This window comes from Lytechinus variegatus, chromosome 4 (assembly GCF_018143015.1).
Source record: "Lytechinus variegatus isolate NC3 chromosome 4, Lvar_3.0, whole genome shotgun sequence".
Classification (NCBI taxonomy): Eukaryota; Metazoa; Echinodermata; class Echinoidea; order Temnopleuroida; family Toxopneustidae; genus Lytechinus; species Lytechinus variegatus.
In genome coordinates, this window is record NC_054743.1 from 6,182,685 (window position 1) to 6,204,363 (window position 21,679).

General features: G+C 35.3%; 2 protein-coding genes across 5 annotated transcripts in view; both read left to right on the top strand.

The window, feature by feature from the left end:
• LOC121413252 (ubiquitin carboxyl-terminal hydrolase 16-like) overlaps window positions 1-7,760 on the top strand; it is a 32,599-nt gene extending 24,839 nt beyond the window's left edge. Inside the window, exons 16-20 of one of the 4 annotated variants that reach the window (XM_041606008.1) lie at window positions 270-1,226; window positions 1,287-1,599; window positions 2,623-2,723; window positions 3,832-3,918; window positions 5,119-7,760. In XM_041606008.1, the coding sequence (XP_041461942.1) occupies window positions 270-1,226; window positions 1,287-1,599; window positions 2,623-2,723; window positions 3,832-3,918; window positions 5,119-5,625 (1,965 nt within the window). In that variant the 3' untranslated portion in view covers window positions 5,626-7,760. Of the gene's footprint in view, window positions 1-269; window positions 1,600-2,622; window positions 2,724-3,831; window positions 3,919-5,118 lie in introns of all 4 variants that reach the window. The other 3 variants (XM_041606006.1, XM_041606007.1, XM_041606005.1) reach the window with 3 other exon arrangements.
• A 4,771-nt stretch (window positions 7,761-12,531) lies between these two features.
• LOC121412521 (ashwin-like) lies at window positions 12,532-20,442 on the top strand. Its single transcript, XM_041605314.1, has 4 exons — window positions 12,532-12,665; window positions 17,526-17,743; window positions 18,698-19,046; window positions 20,014-20,442. The coding sequence occupies exons 1-4, from the start codon at window positions 12,564-12,566 to the stop codon at window positions 20,077-20,079; spliced, it is 735 nt and encodes a 244-aa protein (XP_041461248.1). The 5' UTR covers window positions 12,532-12,563; the 3' UTR covers window positions 20,080-20,442.
• Window positions 20,443-21,679: the final 1,237 nt, after the last annotated feature.

The window sequence follows — 21,679 nt, forward strand, 5'->3', positions numbered from 1 at the left end:
CAGGGAAAAGTAACAAAATATTGAAGACAATACTCGTGAAAGACAGGAATGTAAATATATTGATGAAGATGTCTTCTTCATAAAGGAAATACACACATACGTGTAATGAAAAAAAAATGAAATGTGGTAGTTTCATTCATTGTAGTTCCATGTATTCTTGAATCATTTCCCTGCACATTACCTTAAGCACATAATTCATGCATAATTGATGCTTTTGAAATACTTTTGCATTTAATTTCACTGCATTTTTATCTCAATTCATTTCACAGAGGAAAACAAAGAAAAACAGGACTCTTTCCCAATCCGAGGATCCCATAGATGAAAAGAAAGATTCTCCCATCCAGTCTGACAATGAAGAAGAAGAAAGGAGAGAAGAAGGAGTCGGCTACCGAGATCCTAACGATGCCGACAGTGAGGCATCGGTCCTTGATCGTCTTAGTAATGCTGGAAGCAGTAGGAGATGCAGTGAACAGACTGCTGCAGGTGATGTTGGTATCGGTGGTCTGCCTAACAACCTTCCTGAAGTACCATCAGAGAAGGAGAACGAGGAAGCTCATGAGTCGCAGAATGGTTTGGATAAGGTCGGAAGCACAGATCGGCTGTCTTTGAGCAGTAGAGCCAGCACGAGTAGCAGTTCAAGTAGACTTAGTCCGTTGCCCCAGGGTAATTCTTTCAAGGCATTGGGTGATGAACTCTCTGCAACGACGGATGATGATAAGAGAACTGGTAGCGAAGAGGGCAAGGTGGTTAAGGAGAGTGGAACTGTCAAAAACATTCGTAACAAGATGGCATCGTTGGGTTTACAGGATTCAGAAAAGAGGACAGTTAAAGTAGAAGAAAGGTCCGACGAGAAATGTGAGCAAAACATAAAGGTTGAACCAAGTGTGAATGAGAATGGAAAGGAAGCGCCTAAAGTGAACGGCACTATGGATGATTCTGATGACAAGGCTGGTGAGAATGGCAAGGATGGTTCAGATATGCTGAAGAACAAGGAAGAGCCTCCGGTGCAGAACGGTGTGGAATCTGATGACCCTAAGATTGAGAAGCTTCACGGTGGCAATGAGAGAACTTTAAATGGGCCCTCTGGAATAGCACCCCTAGCTAAGATTCATGAACTAGGTGAAAGCCTTGCCGAGTGTAATAATGTGGATTCAAAGAAAAGTAAGATTCATGAACTAGGTGAAAGCCTTGCCGAGTGTAATAATGTGGATTCAAAGAAAAGTAAGATTCATGAACTAGGTGAAAGCCTTGCCGAGTGTAATAATGTGGATTCAAAGAAAAGTAAGAACACATCTAATGCCGCCACAAAAGAAGAGAGCACAGCATCTACAACTAACAAGAACAGTGGATCTAAAATGGGCAAGACAAAACCGCATCCAATCTCAACTCAAACTGTTGCCAAGCTTAATGCAATGAGTCCTCCCGTTTCACCCGTATCACCCACAAGTCGAGCCCGCGTTGCTTCAACCCTTGCCCCCAGGTACCAGTCTAAGAACCAAGAATGCTCTGTGATGTCCTGCCTCAACCAGTTCACAGCTCCAGAGCTGCTCACAGGGACTAACAAGTTTGGATGTGAGACCTGCACAAAAGCGCACAAAGGTTGGTTTCATATCAGGGTTCTTCTTTGACCCCATTTTGACAAGGATATACTCTTTGACCCCTCCCTTCCCCCCCCCCCGATTTCGGCCGCTGATTGCACGATCACCTTGAAAATGTAAACTACAAGACCTCATAGTGAAATTTTCAAAAAATTAATTATTCATATTTTTTTATTATGCATGTAGGCATATGAAATTTGCACTAAATTTGGTTTTTGTCTCACCTGCATAGCAGAACGAAACTATAGGCGCCGCTTTTCCGACAGTGGTGGTGGCAGCGTCGTCAACACCAAATCTTAACCGAAGGTTAAGTTTTTGAAATGTCATCATAACTTAGAAAGTGTTTGGGCCTAGTTCATGAAACTTGGACATAATGGTTATCAAGTATTACTGAATATCCTGCCTGAGTTTCATGTCACATGACTAGGGTCAAAGGTCATTTAGGGTCAATAAATGCGCATAGGGACATGCTATGCTATGTGTGATGCGCTATACAAGAATTGAGCATTATTATTATTAATAAACTTTGGCCATGTTGGGGTATTTGCTTTCCATCATAACTTTGAAAGTTTATGGATCTGACTGCCAGAGGTGTTGCACTTGTATGTTTTTGACTTTAACTCAATTTATATAGCTGGTAGAATGCTAATTATTAGTTTTTACATTTCTAACAAATATCTACAAAAAAAGCAAAAATTTAATCAATTTCTTACATATTGATTTTTTTAATTCTTATGTATTTCTTTGTTTTTTTGAACTTTCCTTTAAATTTTTTTGTTGTTCCAATGAGCTTTGTCAGGAACCCCTTTGCGATAATAAAAAGCATAAATTCTATCCATTCAAACCAACAAAAGGTGGGTCTTTAAAGTGCTCTTGAACTGAAAAAGTGAAGATATACTTATTGCTAAGAACAGAGAATTCCAAACTGCTGGTGCTGAAGATGCGAATGCTTGATGTTTTTAAATTAACTTGATGTACTGTAAGAAGATTCACAATGGCTATGAATGATGATCTTATTTTGCAGTGGAAGGTAAAGAGAAGGTAAAGTACACTGATGCAAGCAAACAGCTTCTGATCCATCAACCACCACCAATCCTTACCCTACATCTCAAAAGATTTCAACAGGTAAGACAAAAAATTATAATCTTTTCCCCCAACAGTTCTCGCTTCATCCAATTTTTAATGTTTACTTTATATCTATTTCTATAACCATTCTATTTATCTCTATTTAATGAAATAGATAAGTGAAGAAATTGTTATCAATGCCTATTTTCTCTCAAAATCAAGTCATTTGGCCTTTGTTTAAAGTTCCCTGTTAGAATTTACTACAAAAGCTGCACCAGAAACGTATTGGTCTAAAGTGTGAGAGGATTCCAAGCTGTTGAATTTACTTAAATTAAAGAAAATGACTGACACAGAGGATATATTTGAGCCAATAAAAACTGAACATCTTTACTAAAATCATTTCCCTCCGGCTTAAAGAGAAATTCCAGTAGTTGCAGTAAACACTGATTTCATGAGAAAGTCTGTAAAACCACGTTTAATTGTCAGAATATCATTGAGGATCTAGATCTTGTACAGTTACATAAACTGAACTTTGTGAAAATCTTGAAATCTATGCTGAAAAACGTTTACACTGAAGATTACCAACACAGATAGGCACACGTGGGACAGTGTATTAATATTGCTGGAATAAAGACCCGACGGAAGTGACCAAATCCGCGCTTATTTTGCTTATTTCTCAGTAATTACACAATTTCACCCAGAATCATTTGGCACATATTTTTTATTCATACAAACAGACACTTGGGTGGTCATTATATTAGATTCTGTCAAAAGTCATTTTGAGATCGTTACCAAAACTGGAATTTCTCTTTAAGTTAATGGTCAAAACCACCACCATATCCAGAAGACTATTCAAATGCCACATTTCAATTGGCTTTATGAATACAAGAACAACCCGATTGCATGATAGTTCATTTTGAGTGAAAAAAACATGATTTTTGTATTTGTCCTAAGATAATATTTTTGTCATTGTTTTATTCACTTTTTGCTCCTTTGGAAGACTGCAAGGGTGTAAATTACACTCAAGATTGGACCATGAAACAATTTTTCATTTCTTTTTTAACTCAATTGTTTGTATATTCATAATATTCAGATCTTTATTAAATCATTGGTTTTATACCACTGTTATGTAATAAAGTTCTCTGTATGTTGTAATTCCTGTTTTTAGGTTGGCTATAATCTTAGGAAGATCACAAGACACATAGAATTTCCTTCAATCCTTGATGTAGCTCCATTCTGCAGCACAGCATGCAAGGTAACTATTTAGTCATAAATAAAATTATAACAATAAAATATGTAGGAAATTAGCTACATGTATGGTTTGGCAATTTTTTTTTAGATATTTGTTAGAAATGTAAAACTTTATATTTTCAACAAAATAAAAGCATTCTACGAGCTATATAAAGTGAGTTAAAGGCAAAAGCATACATAAAAAACACATTTAGGACATAATTCATATTATTTGCATAGTTAATTAATAATTGAAAATATGAGCATTATTTTTTTTTTTAGATTTGATTTACACAGTTTTGTAGTTTATGTTCGGCTCTATGTGCTTGCAAATTTTTGTGGCCATTGCTTAATCAGTGTCCGAGATCTGAGTGGGTATTTCCTAGTCTGAAAAGGTTAAGTAAGATAAGGGTTAAATATCACACGGGAACCAATGTTTCAAGAAGTACTCGGACGTTTTATCTGACACAATATGTTATATTAAAAAGTGACCATAACAACTATGCTTCTCGGCCAGTCAATTTTGAGGACAGTTGTCAGATCTGACAACTTGTCAGTAAAAATGTTTATGAAACGCTTTCCAGGGTCCCGTAACATAGAGTCCCCTGGATTCATAGCATTCCAAGCAGCCTGTTAGGCGCAAACTTGCTAAACCAATCACAATGACGGTTGTTTCCTATGTATAATCTTTGTGTTACGGGTCACAGGTTGGTGTTTCATAAATGCAACTTACCATGTGTTGACATAGGATCTAAGGGTCTAAAAAACAGAGGGTAGTTTCAGCTGAAATTCCTGCTAGATCTCCTTGGACTTGGTGATATGAAAAGTTTTAATGTATGAAGCAGTGGGAAATGTTGTGTATGTTCAATCTTCAGAATATAAATTTAACAACAAATTAAATTTTTTTTAATGTGTGTATTAAGGACAGTGTACCTTAAATCTGATGTTCTGCAAAGAAAAAAATGATGAATTGATTAGTTTCAGTTAGGACCTGATCAACCTAGAATTATGAAATTTTAGTATTTTCAATTTTTAGCTATTAACAATGAGCTTGACAGTGGACAAGACATTCTAACAGGTTTGCATTCTTACATAAATGTTGCAAATCCAATGACTGATATTTTCTTTCCTTTTTGAGCCATGCAAGCTTTCCTGCAGGTTTCCAGGATAGTACAAATGGATTTTAATAATTGTTTTCTCTCATCCTTTATATTCCTTTCTACAGAGATATGCAAACAGTGAGAACAGGGTTCTATATAGCCTTTATGGTGTGGTTGAACATAGCGGGAGACTGCAGTTTGGTCATTATACAGCCTTTGTGAAAGTAAGACAACCTAACCAGACATTAACCCTTTACACGCTGGGAATCCCAAGAACGTTAAATCTTCTCAATGAGACGTGTGATCGACAAAGGACGGAGAAGAACAACGAGGAGCGGCTCGCGAAGGAGAAGTTGCGGTCGTCTGGGAAGAAGCACGAGGAGGGCAGCGATGGAGAGAACATGGAGAAGAAGCCTGAATCGCAGAATAAAACGAGCAACTCCGTAAATCACTTGGTTCCTGAGCGAAACCACATACAAAGCGCGGTTTTGCCGTTTCATGCCGGGCGTAACGTGAGTGTTCCGGTGGGCAAGTGGTACCATATCAGCGATACGCATGTGACCGAAGTGAACGAGAGTAAGGTGTTGAATGCCCAAGCTTACATTCTGTTTTATGAACGACTTATTTCATAGTAAAGCTTCTTCCAGGTTATGTTTTAATGCTCATCTATGTACATTGTCTTTGTGTTTCAAATGCTCTCTTATTAAATAAGGCTTTGATTATGTTTCTGGGGAGTGTTTCATCAAACCTCTTGTCAGTGATTTTCATTGATTTGTTTGCTCCTAGCCAATCAGATGCAAGGATTTCAGTAGCCTGTAACAATTGACAGTGAAAGTCACTGAAAATTTGTTTAATGAAATGCTCTCCAGATGTTTTGTTGATACTAAAAATCTTTCCTTTTTGAAGAAGTTTTAATCATGCCATGGAAGTACTGTGAATGAAATGAACTTTTGTATAAGCAATGAAATTACACTATCAACGAAAAACAAGAAACTTTGATGAATATAAAGGAACATCTTCGGCCATTTCTAATGATTTTTTTTCTTCAAACTGCGGAAAATATAATTTGCCTCTCATCTATTGAGAGAATTGGATGCTGTTATATGTCTTTAGTTGGTGGAATTGAGTGCAAATCAGCTTCAAATAATACAGATCTAAGGATATTGTCAAAACTTATAAAGAATATAGCATAGATGATGGGATATATTCAACAATTATTTCATGATGTGCCAACGTTGATATTACTTGAGTACTCGATTGCCAACAAAATATGCATTTTATTTTATAGAAAATCCCTGGGTCTTGCTTCCTCTCTATCTGCTATAAAATACATAAAGTGTCTTTTTTGAGTATGTTAATGTGCTGCTCCATGTGAATCAGTGAACAGTAGCATTATATATCTATTTTATTCTTGTATGTTGTTTGAAGAGAAAAGGGTATTTGTGAAAATGAATCTATGTTGAATGTAAATACATGTATGTATGTATACTGCAGCTGAGTTTGTTATGAATATGAGTTCCGATATTTGTTTCTCTGATTTTCTTGATGATACCTCTGGAATCCTTTTATTTTTTTGTCTGAACACTTTCAATATGAACTACATGTACAGTGGATCATTCGTACGGGGGCTTCAAAACAACCTAAAAGTGAGATCATAGATTTTTTTTCTAGTGAATGAATTTAATACAGACCTCTCTCTCTGATACTCTTCATTCTTCTTCCCTTTTTAAATTTTTAACTCTTTTGTCCACTTTCCTTTTCTCCATTATTTGAAAAATATCAAGCTATTCAAGATTCCACATCACATGATTATTATGCAATAGCTTCTACTTATTACAAGCAATGCATTTTATCTTCCCTGTGAAAATTCTTGGGGTCTTCTTTTTTTTCCCTTCTTCTTTTTTGGTTACGTATATATATTTATATATAACCTCAAGGAGCTTCAAAGTAATGAAAGTTTTGAAGCTTCCCAATATCTATCATTTGATTTTAATGGTAAATGTAGATGTAGATGCAAGAAAGAAGATGTTTCAATTTTTTATTCAGAAATTTTCAACTCGTCGATATCTTATGTGTGCCTCCTGTTCTTAACAGCATACATGAACTGAGATAATAGAGGACAATCAAAATTCTATTAGTTCTATAAGTATGTAACAGCATAAATATTATGTATATGTAAGAAAATGCAGTCAAATGGTATTCGAAAGGTTTGTAGATATTAATGGATTATTAATGTATACACAATGGACTATTGTACAATGCGGGAAGTAGAGGTAGTGGATGATGTCTCTTATTCATGTAGAATACATTCTGACATCTCATATTCCTACCCAATTCTTCATCTTACCTTTCTCACAGATTTCCTATTTTTCTCTTTGTGTAAGTCTCGTGTAAAATATCATATTTGTTTTCCTTTTTTGTTCCCCCCCTCCTGGGTGTTGCTCCTTTTTTTCAACAAATAAAGTCATCAGGTCATTCATCTTACAGCCTTCATAGTTCAAAAGGCGCGATAGCTCAGTCGGTAGAGAGGGGGTTCCGGATTCCAGTAACCCTGGTTCGATTCTCAAGTGGTGCGCTAGTGCCCTTTGGTAAGGCATTTATCCTCATTACCAGGTCCATCAGAGAGGACTTTAAGCTGTTGGTCCCCTGGTTGCTTGCTCACAGGCATTCGTGCTTTCTTAGCAGTCGGTATAACAAAAGATAACACACTCTTGAAATATCCTTCTGGAAGATCAAAACCTACACTTGGTGATAGAGCATTTTCACATGCTGCTCCAAAATTATGAAACATACTCCCACACTATATAATGGAATCACCCAATGTTAGTATGTTAAAGACACATCTTAAGACTTATCTTTTCAGTATTACTCTTTAATTCATTTTGTTATGCGCAGCAGAAAATAACAGTAGCTGTGCAACATAAATGCTCTTTTATTATTATTTTTTTCTTTCCAGACTAGGAGCATGTACAGTTAACAATGTTTTTAAATGTGTATATTTTACATGTATGTCTCCTGCAGTTTTGTTTTTAAATGTAATATTGCAACTCAAGCTAATGGTGAATGAATTCATGCTGCTTACAAGAAATTCTTCCTGTATAAATGAATTAGCCTGAAGGTGGAAAATGTAATATTGTTTATAGATCTCTGCTTTATTGGACTCTCATTTTATATCTCAACATTTCTAGTTCTTGTTTGTCCCAATCAACTTTGAATCCTTTATTTCAATTTTGTAATGCTTATCTATTAAGCTGGTCTTGTGGTTTTTATTTCTTCTGAATGTAGCCCTCTCTATTAAGATTAAATATGATGTTTATATCTTTACTTTCATGTTTATTAGATTGATAAGTATTTCAAAATGATCCAGATATAATGTTGATTTCAACAGCTGCAGTCATGCACAGTCATGTTTGATGTACATGTATGTGATGTGTACATGTAATAATGATAATAATAGCTGGATTTATAAAGTGCTTTTTGCCAAAGGATACAAAGCGCTGCTATTATTACCCTGGCCTTAGCTCGAGCTACCATCACCGGCGCTCAGTGCATGCAAGGAATTACTCCTGCCAGGTACCCATTCACCTCACCTGGGTCAAGTGCAGCACAGTGTGGATAAATTTCTTGCTGAAGGAAAACACGCCGTGGCTACGATTCAAACACACGACCCTCTGTTTCAAAGGCGAGAGTCAGAACCACTAGACCACAACGCCCCCATGTATGTGCACAAAATCCATACATCCTGGCTCAGACACATGATCTGGTTCAAAAACTCTTCTTGTAATGTTGAATTCAAAGTAGATTGAGACCGCTTGTCATCCATAGAAGAATGTTACTAGTCAGTTGCTAAAAATTCTCTACATATTGCTGGGGTGGTATGCTGTTGTATGAGCAAGGTTTCCAAGCTTTACAAATGTTTCATATTACCTTCAAATTCAACTCTGCATGTTTTATCATATGATATTCTGTGTGTACTTATGTAGATTTGGGTAATGAATTTGAGAGATAATTACAAAATGCATTTGCTGAGAGAAAGCAGGAGATGAAAGTCCATCTTGTCCATGTATTCTATCATTAATTCATGATGATAATTTCATATCAAATTCTTTCAGTGAGATTACATGATTATTGATAAAGTAATCACATGTTTTCCCAATTCATAGTCCATCTATGAGAGAATTACGTACTTATATGCATATGTATGTCATGAGTGTTTGATGAATGTAAAGCATTGAAGAGTAGAGTGATTGTATTATTTAGAGTGATATTCTATTTCTGATATATTCATGTCTGATTCTGTACATACAACACAAATTATGTACATTTCTTTCTCAGGGTGTATTATGCAATGAAGTCAAAGCCTAGATTACAGTTTTTCTCTTCTATTTGGGAATATCATACTTATGTGGGTTTTAGTACCTCTCATTATACATTCATATTTAGACGAAAGATTTTTTATTGCAACTGGTAATTTATGGATCATACATATTCTTTTAGAAGATTGTAATTACTTCATTTGATTAGACTAGATTTTTAACACATGAAAATGTACATTATCCATGGATACTGTGTAATTTGAATTAATGTGCATCACCATGTGTCTATCATATTTCAATGCTCTATAAGGATTAAATTGAGATGCCCAACTTCTTGTGTTGAAGCAAGAGATACGGAAATGATTTGTGGACCTTTATTGGGCACTTGAAATAAAAAGACCTTGATTCAACGTAACTTACAAACAGGTTCACGAAAAATTACCTCAAAGGTTTGACCCATCTTCCTAACTAATGGTAATTATTTGCCTATATCTGTTATTATATATTGCCTACTTAGCTTTTTCTATACGAGCAAATAGAGGGCTGAATGCACAATATACCACTGCACAGGTATCCAAAGTGGACGTTTACATGGTTTGATATGTGACATCACAATACAGTCCAATTCAGGCGTAGGGTCTACCACGCACTTCTGCTGCAGGTATGATGCATGCTTGAGATGAGTCTCGCAGACATTCTGTGTGTGTTTTTTTCTTGCTTTCAATAATCATGGATTGGCTAAGGAAAATCTATATTTTTTTTCCTATTTCCAGCGTTGTACAATCCAAATAGCCAATATTCTCACTCATGCGATGCTTCGTGATATCACATTCTGTGAAAGAGAGAGGTACTATTCAACAAAGCATAGCTGAGTTTAGTAGGGCATCTTTTTTTCACTGAATGCAAAATCTTTTACCATAGCACTCATGCCTATTTGCTATTTGTATACCAGCTGCCATGATGGGTTGTGTAGATCCTGACTCAATGGCCATAGATAAACATTCTCTGGATTGTTGTTACAAGAAATTCCTATTCATTTTAGTCTTAAAATCAATCACAAATCTTACCATTGATTGATGGAGTATTCATTACAAACAGAAAGCATGAACCGAATGGCTGGAATAGAATCATTTTCACATTTGTCTTCATATGCAAACAAGCTTCTTGCAACACTGTTCTTTAAGCTGATTTTCAAGTCACCTTGCCTTGTATGTATAGAAGATTACACTCATAGGCCACTATTCTGAAGTCTGGCCATGAGGTATGATTTCACTATGGACAGCCAATTGTGACATAAATCTTAACAGTAGACTTCATAACATCAGTTCTTTTGACTTTCAAACAATTCTTAACTGTCTGGGGAGGATGAATTAGATAATTATTTTCACCATTAAAGAATTAGGAAAGAACACATTAAACATAAGACGCATACTAGGTGAAAATTTTTTGACCTGCTTGGCTTGGCATAATTTTAGCACAGATATAGACTATGGTCTAAGTTGAACCAAAGTTCAGAATGCAGGCCAGAAGATTTTTATGATGCATATATCTTGCTCACACAATCTTCCAGTATTCAAATAATGTATATTTTGTTTTACAGGTTCAATTAAAAAACGAACTTGATTAAGCATTTATGACACCACACTTAATTCCCAAACATTTTGATCTCTATAAACTCAGTAATTTCATTTCTTTTGTATTTCATGTACATCTTAAAGGGGAAGTTCACCCTGAAGAAAACTTCATTGTAAAAATAGCAGAAAAAATAGTAAAAAATATTGGTGAAGGTTTGAGGAAAATCCGTTAAAGTGTAAGAAAGTTATTAGAGTTCAAAATTTTGGATTTGTGACGTCATAAACGAGCAGCTGCCTCATGTGTTATGTAATATAAAATGTATGAATTTCAAATTTTGTATGGTTCCTGATGACTTAATTTTGTTTTCTTTTCATGATCGGATGTGAAATGATTTGTCTATTGATATACAAAAGGTACAGTGAAAACTATTTTCAATTTTCTGAGAAAATGGCATTTTATTGTTTTTTTACCATTCGCTATGTAGGAATGCTGCTCGCATATGACGTCACAAATCAAATAATTGAAATTCTAATAACTTTAATTATTTGATGAATTTTTCTCAAACCTTCGGCAATATTTTTTAATTATTTTTTCTGCTATTTTTACAATAAACTTTTTGTCAGACTGAACTTCCCCTTTAACAGTTTTCATCTTTTTGCGTAAATTTACGGCATATACGTAACCATTGTAATTTTCATGTGGGAAAGAGAGTATAGAGCAATATATATGTAAACTACATCATTTGAACTGTTATTTGCTAATGTTGTTAAGCAAACAATTATTGTCTGTATGAAATGAGATTTGTATAAGATATCAAGAACTGTGATGGTAACAATGCAAGAGAGAGGTAGAAAGAGAAAGAGAGATAGAGTGAGAGAGAAAGAAAGAGAGAGAGAGAGAGAGAGGAGCTGTATAGATTATACTTGAATTCTACTTGATTTTTACATGTCTACCATTGTCAAGAATATATAATCTTTATAGTCAACTCTTCTGTTGTTAACGATAATAAATATCTTGGTCATAAAAGGCTAGATATGCAACATTACAATTTGTCTCCTTTTTGAGTTTTATGTACGTGTTTATTGTACTGGATTTTTCCCAGGGAGGGGGGGGGGGGGTAGTCGTTGCTTTTGATTGGGTGTTGACCATTGCTGCCATGATAATTACCCCATATGATGGCAATGTTAAACTTTTATGAAATTGGACACAGGAGAGTGCATTATAAAATAAATTTTCAATATCCAACTGTTACCATGGAAACAGCCAGATGGTTATATAACAAAAATAATAAATATAAAAAATTCATGGTCATCATGTCTATATATTTGGGATATATTGATCACTCCAACCATCGTGACCATATTTGTCATATGATTCATCATAACAGGGTGTATTTAGGGATGATATAGGATCCCCCTCCTCCCCCCCCCCCCATCGGATGGACACTCAGAATTTCTTGATGATATGAACAGGATATAACAACAAGGGGTTTGTCCTTGGTTTTTCTCCCTCTCACGTCCCTGGCTGGGTCATCCCTCCACTGTTTTGAAGATTCCCAGCGCGTTCAATGAATCAAGATAAAAACTGAAATTTCGGGCAATTACTGAAAAAGTGCGTTAGTTTACAGCCACGATTGAGGCATAACGTTACTCTCACTGTGTGCTACGTTCAGTTTGCTAATGAGAAGCAATCCGATGCCAATGGAAGGGATAACGCAACAAACGGATCTTCTTCAACCAGAATTACTCCCCAAGGAAACTTTAGTGAGCATATTAGAGCAGGTATAATCATTCAGATTATTTTTTGTCTCTAAGAGAATCAAATAATTAACATTTAACCAGCGATTTGTGATGCATTTTGTTATTAGATTTTTTGTTCAGTCCCATCTACTGAAATGTATGTTATATGGCATGTGAGTGTGAGTGTGTGACTTGTTTTTATGAATGAACGAATGAATGAACTTTATTGATCCTCCTCGAAAAAGTAACATATAACAAGATACTTGTACAATAATATGCTAACACATATGTCTAAAACGTTAAAAAGCAACAAACATCGATAATTAAAGGAAAGTAATATAAAGACGAGGAAGACGAGGAGACCTTTGGAAGCCAGGCTTGTTATACGGTCCCTCAGTATTGAAACAATACATTATTTGATTCTAGCTAAACTGGTTGATAATACTAAAAAAACAAAAAATACAGGGATACATATGTGGTTAAAAACTATTTACAGAAAAATAATGGATATGTTGAAAAAAGTAGGTATATAAAAAATTAGATAGACAAAAAGATAGAAAAACAGGGGGGAGCACGAAGTTACAAGATAGAAAATGGCAAGAGATAAGAGATTTTTTTGTCTCGCCTGTACCTGCATAGCAGAGTAAGACTCATCAATTCTCTTAGTATACCAATACTAACCTCGCAATACGTGTGAGTGATTCATTCCATGAACAAAGTTATGAATGATACAGTGGAGTGCACTATGAAATAAATATATACATTTGTGCTTCGCATTGAACTTTAAAGAGAATATAGCATGGAGTCGTGAATGTCCCGTTTTAATGTTTTATTTATATAAGCACATATTTTTCTTGAAATTGTAGTTTTTGTCTCACGAAGCAAAGTGAAGCAAAGTGAGACTATAGGCGCCGCTTTTCTGACGGCGGCGGCGTCAACATCAAATCTTAACCTGAGGTTAAGTTTTTGAAATGACGTCATAACTTAGAAAGTATATGGACCTAGTTAATAAAACTTGGCCATAAGGTTAATCAAGTATTACTGAACATCCTATTAGAGTTTCATGTCACATGACCAAGGTCAAAGGTCATTTAGGGTCAATGAACTTAGACCATGTTGGAGGAATCAACATCGAAATCTTAACCTGTGGTTAAGTTTTTGAAATGTCATCATAACTTAGAAAATATATGGACCTAGTTCATGAAACTTGGACATAAGGTTAATCAAGTATCACTGAACATCCTGCATGAGTTTCATGTCACATGACCAAGGTCAAAGGTCATTTAGGGTCAATGAACTTTGGCCGAATTGGGGATGTCTGTTGAATTCCCATCATAACTTTGAAAGTTTATGGATCTGATTCATGAAACTTGGACATAATAGTAATCAAGCATCACTGAAAATTTTGTGCAAGTTTCAGGTCTCATGATTAAGGTTAAAGGTCATTTAGGGTCAATGAACTTTGGCCGAATCGGGGGTATCTGTTGAATTACCATCATAACTTTGAAAGTTTATTGGTCTAGTTCATTAAACTTGGACATTACAGTAATCAAGTATCACTGAACATCCTGTGCACGTTTCAGGTCACATGACCAAGGTCAAAGGTCAATGAACTTTGGCCGAATTGGGTGTATCTATTGAATTACCATCATAACTTTGAAAGTTTATGGATCTGATTCATGAAACTTTTACATAAGAGTAATCAAGTATCACTGAACATCCTGTTCGAGTTTCAGGTCACATGATCAAGGTCAAAGGTCATGTAAGGTCAATGAACTTTGGCCATGATGGGGTTTTTGGTGAATAACCATCATATCTCTGTAAGTTTATTGGTCTAGCTCATAAAAAGTGGACATAAGAGTATCCATGTATCACTGAACATCTTGTGCGAGTCTCTAAGAGAATCAAATAATTAACATTTAACCAGCGATTTGTGATTCATTTTGTTATTAGATTTTTTGTTCAGTCCCATCTACTGAAATGTATGTTATATGGCCTGTGAGTGTGAGTGTGTGACTTGTTTTTATATTTTTTTGTCTCACCTGCATAGCAGAGTAAGACTCATCAATTCTCTTAGTATACCAATACTAACCTCGCAATACGTGTGAGTGATTCATTCCATGAACAAGGTTATGAATGATACAGTGGAGTGCACTATGAAATAAATATATACGTTTGTGCTTCGCATTGAACTTTAAAGAGAATATAGCATGGAGTCGTGAATGTCCCGTTTTAATGTTTTATTATAAGCACATATTTTTCTTGAAATTGTAGTTTTTGTCTCACGAAGCAAAGTGAAGCAGAGTGAGACTATAGGCGCCGCTTTTCTGACGGCGGCGGCGTCAACATCAAATCTTAACCTGAGGTTAAGTTTTTGAAATGACGTCATAACTTAGAAAGTATATGGACCTAGTTAATAAAACGTGGCCATAAGGTTAATCAAGTATTACTGAACATCCTATTAGAGTTTCATGTCACATGACCAAGGTCAAAGGTCATTTAGGGTCAATGAACTTAGACCATGTTGGAGGAATCAACATCGAAATCTTAACCTGTGGTTAAGTTTTTGAAATGTCATCATAACTTAGAAAATATATGGACCTAGTTCATGAAACTTGGACATAAAGTTAATCAAGTATCACTGAACATCCTGCATGAGTTTCACGTCACATGACCAAGGTCAAAGGTCATTTAGGGTCAATGAACTTTGGCCGAATTGGGGATGTCTGTTGAATTCCCATCATAACTTTGAAAGTTTATGGATCTGATTCATGAAACTTGGACATAATAGTAATCAAGCATCACTGAAAATTTTGTGCAAGTTTCAGGTCTCATGATTAAGGTCAAAGGTGATTTAGGGTCAATGAACTTTGGCTGAATCGGGGGTATCTGTTGAATTACCATCATAACTTTGAAAGTTTATTGGTCTAGTTCATTAAACTTGGACATTACAGTAATCAAGTATCACTGAACATCCTGTGCACGTTTCAGGTCACATGACCAAGGTCAAAGGTCAATGAACTTTGGCCGAATTGGGTGTATCTGTTGAATTACCATCATAACTTTGAAAGTTTATGATTCATGAAACTTGTACATAAGAGTAATCAAGTATCACTGAACATCCTGTTCGAGTTTCAGGTCACATGATCAAGGTCAAAGGTCATGTAAGGTCAATGAACTTTGGCCATGTTGGGTTTTTTTTGGTGAATAACCAACATATCTCTGTAAGTTTATTGGTCTAGTTCATAAAAAGTGGACATAAGAGTAACCATGTATCACTGAACATCTTGTGCGAGTTAGAGTAGTATTCAAAGTCAGCACTGCTGCTATATTGAACCGCGTGATGCAGGTGAGACGGCCAGAGGCATTCCACTTGTCATTCTTATGAAGTAACTTCTGTTTGAGAGCAGTATGCATTCTGTTCATGCTTACATAGAAGTGTTGAATGAAAAAATCAGCTTGCGCTACCTGCGACTATATTTTTACAGAAAGTGGGATATGAAGTGTGACAGCAATATCCCATTTAGGTATTTATAAATTGCCCCAAATCTTTTTGTGCCTTGTGCTTGCATGCCATTACATGTATTAAATTAATGAAATTCTTCACAATGTTAAAGCATGCTTTAGGTACATTCCTTAGCGGGGAAGTATAAATTTCATCTCATGCCTTGCACTCGTGAAGATATACCTACATCTATCACTAGTTTATTCTCTAACTTAAAAACGTGTTTCAGATTGGAATTTGTATTTTTATTATATATAAATTCAGCTTGTGCATTTTGCCTGCAACATTTATTTTGGAAGGTACCTATCATTTTCATAATTGCAAAAATTCTGTAGGATGTTTCCTTTTTAGGTATATTAAAAGAAAATATTTAAAAATCTGCTTCTGATTCTCGCAATCATCATCATGTTTATAATCTAAAGCTAAATGAAGGGCTTGTTTTGATAAACCTTCAGACTTACAATACATGATGTAAGTACAGATTACCCCTTCTATTTTTCAAGTCAGATTTTTGCACCCAATCGGAAAAAATGTGGGTGAAAATATTTTTCCGCCCCCTCCCCCCATTTGGTGCTTCCGCTTCCAATGATTGGTGTAGTTCATTCTACGCTTATCATATCACCATTCTATAATGGTGAAAGAACTTATAATGCTTTATTTTATATCCTCCAGAAATTAAGTCATTAAAACTTTTTTTAACCCCTTGCACCCTGATGTTGCCTTCTTGCACATTCGTACAACTAAATTCAACAATCGTAAAAATTAGTTTTCTCCCCTACCTTCAATTTAGATAAGCAATAAAAGGCAATACTTCCTTGTTGACATCTGTATGATAATGAAAAGCATCAATTGTACAATGAGGAAATCTTGAATTAAAGAAAATAACATGGAAATAATTGTCATTATTATACCCCCAAATTTAATTCAGCATGCAAAGAGTGAAACTAAATTGCCAATTAGTCTTGATAGAGGCTATCGAGACTTCCGTACCAGAATGCCTTGATAGCATATTTCATTTAACCATGTAAGACACATAATAATAACACATGAGATTACTTGTACCGTGTACAAGCCCAGAATGTCTGCATTATTTTTTTTCTCTGATGGTCTATCATACAGTTACATACATTTTATATTTCCAAAAAAAAAGAAAAAAAAAGGATAGGATAGATCTGTTGGTCAACAGCAATCTTGTTCGCATTGCCAATGTGATTATCTTCATAGCTTATCAAAATGGTCATTTTTAATGCTCATTACTCATTTCATTTATTTTCTTCTCTGATTTTGGTCCACAGGTTTTCATTCTCCTTTGATATTTGTGAGTACAACAACTCTATTGTCTTTGTGTATTGAAGTTCATTAATTTTCTTTACTCCACTATATTTGTGATATTTCAGAGGCACATCAAGCTAGATGGGGAGCAGAGAGAAGACAAAGATGTCCTTGTCCAAATTTTCTTGCGTACGGTCACCCCACAACCGCAGAGACAACCAAGGTCAAATAGAAGAGGTCAGATCACAGCCAAGGTCATCAAGAAGCTCAATGTGAGAAGAATTCGCTCCAAATCAGAGTCAGAGAAAAGCTCTTCAATGGATAGCTCAAAACAGCAGAAGAGGTAAACAGACATTTGTATCAAGTTATGTCTCTTTATTTACAACCATTTAAGGGTCTGATTAGACCCATTGTTTTTTTTTCTAGAACTCCAAGAAATTCCAGGAAGAGAAGTTCAGATGTTGAAAAAAAATATGTTTCAACCAAAATTACTTCTTAAATTTTTTTTCTGAGTTGTAATGGGTTTGGATTTTATCAAAGGACTTCTACTTGATTTTAAGATGTACATATATTGGGTTTTAAAACCCAATGGTTCCTGCAATGTCTCATTGAAGGCCAGAATTACTGGTGTATATTTGATCAATTGAAGGCTTGGACAAAAAAACCTGTACCAGCTGCCTAGAAACTATGTTAGCACTAAAAGAGCACTAACAGTAGGGCTAGTCCCAACCATGGCGTAATTTCCTTCTGCAAGAAATTGATCCACAATGTGCTGCACTCAACCCAGGTGAGGTAAATGGGTACCTGGCAGGAATTTATTCCTTGAAACGCAGCACGCGTAACAGCTGCACTGCTAAAGCCAGGGTAATTATGCTGCATATACTGTAGAGGGCTTAGAGACTTCTGACAAAGTAAGTATTAAGCGCTATATAAGCAAGTATAATTATTAGTCACATCTTTCAGATTGTCATGTCAACCATTGATTCAAGATGCAAACAACATGTTCCTGTGACATGAAGGTTCGCTGCCACATTATACTGGTTGTGACTGTGATGATTTGGATTTGAATATCGGTAATGAAAAAAAAGTCTGTATTTTATACATGTAGCATTTGTTTTTTTCTTGGTTGAAACGCATTGAAACATATATTGGTTACAATAGTGTGCTATACTTGTATCGCCTATTCACCAAAATTTCAATGTTTAAAAATTGTATTTTGTCACACCATGCACCAGTTATTTACTTCAATTTAGTACATTATACCAATACATTTGTTTATTTGTTATTTACATTACAGATCACAAGCAGGAGGGCTACTCATGTCCATCGACCTACCTTTAACTGCAGGCAGTACAAGCCGTCTAAAACCTCCACCAATTGCTATCAATAAGACTAAATCTATCGTCAAACTCACCCCTGGGAAGACTTCTGATAAAACATCACCATCCTCCGGTAGTCCTACGTCAGGAGTCAGAAAGTTAGTCATCAGTCCTCCATCTTCTTCCACCACTCCCAAATCAACCAAACTCAAAGTTTTTAATTCCTCTGCTGCTGCAAAATCGAATGAGACTCTTCCAAAATCAGGAGATACAGGAACTCATGGACATGTTTCTCTTAAAAGACCTTCAGTCGTTGAGAATGGAGAGGTAAGAAATATGGTTCTGGTTTATATTTTCATGTAAAGTAAAGAAGGAAGGGTAAATCTGTTTAATAGAGACTGACTATTATGTTATGCTTTTTTCCTAAATATTTAGGCTGAGCTGATTCTCCAGCAGAGATCCATTAAAAACAGAAATTTACTTGTGCTGCAGTTTTACTCAAATTTCCAGCAGGAATTTTTTTAATTCTTTCAATGCAAATTACTCTGACAAATGTCAGCCCATTGATTTTTTCTCACCTGCATAGCAGAGCGAGACAATAGGTGCCACTTTTCCAACAGCGGTGGCGGCGTCGTCAACATTGAAATCTTAGCCAAGGTTAAGTTTTGAAATGTTATCATAACTTAGAAAGTATATGAACCTAGTTCATGAAACCTGGACATAAGGGTAATAGTGTATCACTGAAGATCCTGCATGGGTTTCTGGTCACATGACCAAGTTCAAAGGTCACTTAGGGTCAATGAACTTTGACCATGTTGGGGGAATATGTGAAATTGTTATTATTTTGAAATTACATGTACAGTATATGAATCTAGTTCCTGAAACTTTAAGAGCAATTAAGTATCCCTGAACATCCTGTGCAAATGTCAGGTCACATGACCAAGAACAAAGGCCATTTAGGGTCAACAAACTTTGATAATGTTGAGGGTATTTGGGGAATTGTCATCTTAACTTTAAAAGTTTATGGATCTACATGTAAGGGCTATCAAGTATGTTTTGCGCACGTTTTAGGTCACATGATTATGATCAAAGGTTACATGTATGTGGGGTCAATGGACATGGTATTTTATTATCATATGTGAATAATTATTCAATAGCTGTTTTCTAAGTCAGCACTGCTATATTGAAATGTTTAATGGAGGCAAGACTGCCAGAGGCCTTCCACTTGTTTTTTATTTGTTTGTTCTTCTGACAAAGTGGAAATCATGCTATGAATACATTTTTTTTCTTCCAGAAACCAATGGAGACTTCTGAAGTAACCCCTCCTAAGCCGAAGATCAAGAAGATTTCATGGCCTTAGTCATAGTCTACCTTTTTTAATCTAATTTATTGATCAATGCCTCTTTAAGTTAACTACTGTATATGAAATGTGTTGAAACAGTAAAAGCTAATTATATGTATTTTTACAATAGAGTCATATCATAATGAGAATTTTTTTCCAAATGATATGGACTGTAGATATAAAGTTTTAACCCTAAATAGACTGGGCTATTTCGATGCCTAAGAAAACTGGGGGGGGGGCTGATTCAGCCCCCCTTATGATCTCGGCCGTCGATCGCGACGAAACTTGGCACCTGCGTTCCCCATGGCATGATCTACAAACTACTAGATCGAATTCTGCGAAAAATCTCATGGCTAATAAATGCTAATTTATGTGTAAAATCAAAATTTTGCTTTGATTTTAATTAACTAAATAATGCCCCTAAAATGCTAATTTTTGGTATACAGACACTTTATATGAATATGATCAAATGTCCAAAAAAAATTCAAAATCACATTTATTTTCTTATGTATTGTTTTCTAAATTTGTTATGTATTTCTTTGTTTTTTATTGCTTTTTCAATGGAAATTGTCGGGGACTTTATTTGGAGCATAGATAAGATGGAATTAATTGATTTCAATCAGTAAAACGAAATATAATGATACATTTATGAATTTTTGCTAAAAACTCTATTTGCATTGGATTTGTACACAAATTCACGTTTTGTGCAATTTTTGGTCTGCATGCAGTTATGAAATGTTGCGTAATTTCGGAACCGCATACCCTGGGGTCGCAAATTTGGTCTCAAAAGTTGCGCGAGACTTGAATGTAATAACTCAGTAAGCGACGCGGTAAAAAAAAATTGCGCGGCGGATTTATCACGAAAAATGTGGAGGGGGGGCTGAATCAGCCCCCCCCCCCCCCCAGTCTTTTTAGGGTTAAATCTTGATTATTTTTTCAAATAGTTTTCCTGCTAAAAATCTTATTTTTAGGGGTTTAATTTGTGCAACAACCTCAGTTAAAGCATTATATAGGGTATAAAAGGTTTTATGTATCATGAAATATGAAATTCACTTTGCATAGACAAAAATTTCTAGCGGAAAGTTGTTGGTTATTGTGAGAGTGCTCAAAATATAAATAATGCCAAAATCATCATCATCATCCATTAAAGTGCAGTCCACCAGGTTGGTGTATTATCGTTCTTGTATGTATCATGTATTATATATTGAGTAAACTGAGTCATATGGGGCAGCTACTGGCATTTGCATTAAACAAACTCAGGTCTTTTATAATCCTTAACTCATGAAATATTTCATTCTAGTTTTCATGCTTTTGTCAACCCCAATTTAATGGCAAAATAATTTCTGGTTTATTATTTGTTCTGACTCAATGCGTACCTTTAACAAATTTTCTTCAACAACTTTTTGTCTCACCTTGTTTCTTTTCCAATGGAAGTCATCGGAGGCATGATATCAATCATAAATGATTTGAAATGAATTGCTTTTCAAATGGTAAAAATAATAAAAATAAAGATTTTTTTTTTAAATGTGGACCAGAAACAGAATTTGCATTAGATTTGCACATGCAGTCACATTTTTGAGCCATTTTTAAAATTTGATTGGGTTGATTTTATTTCATT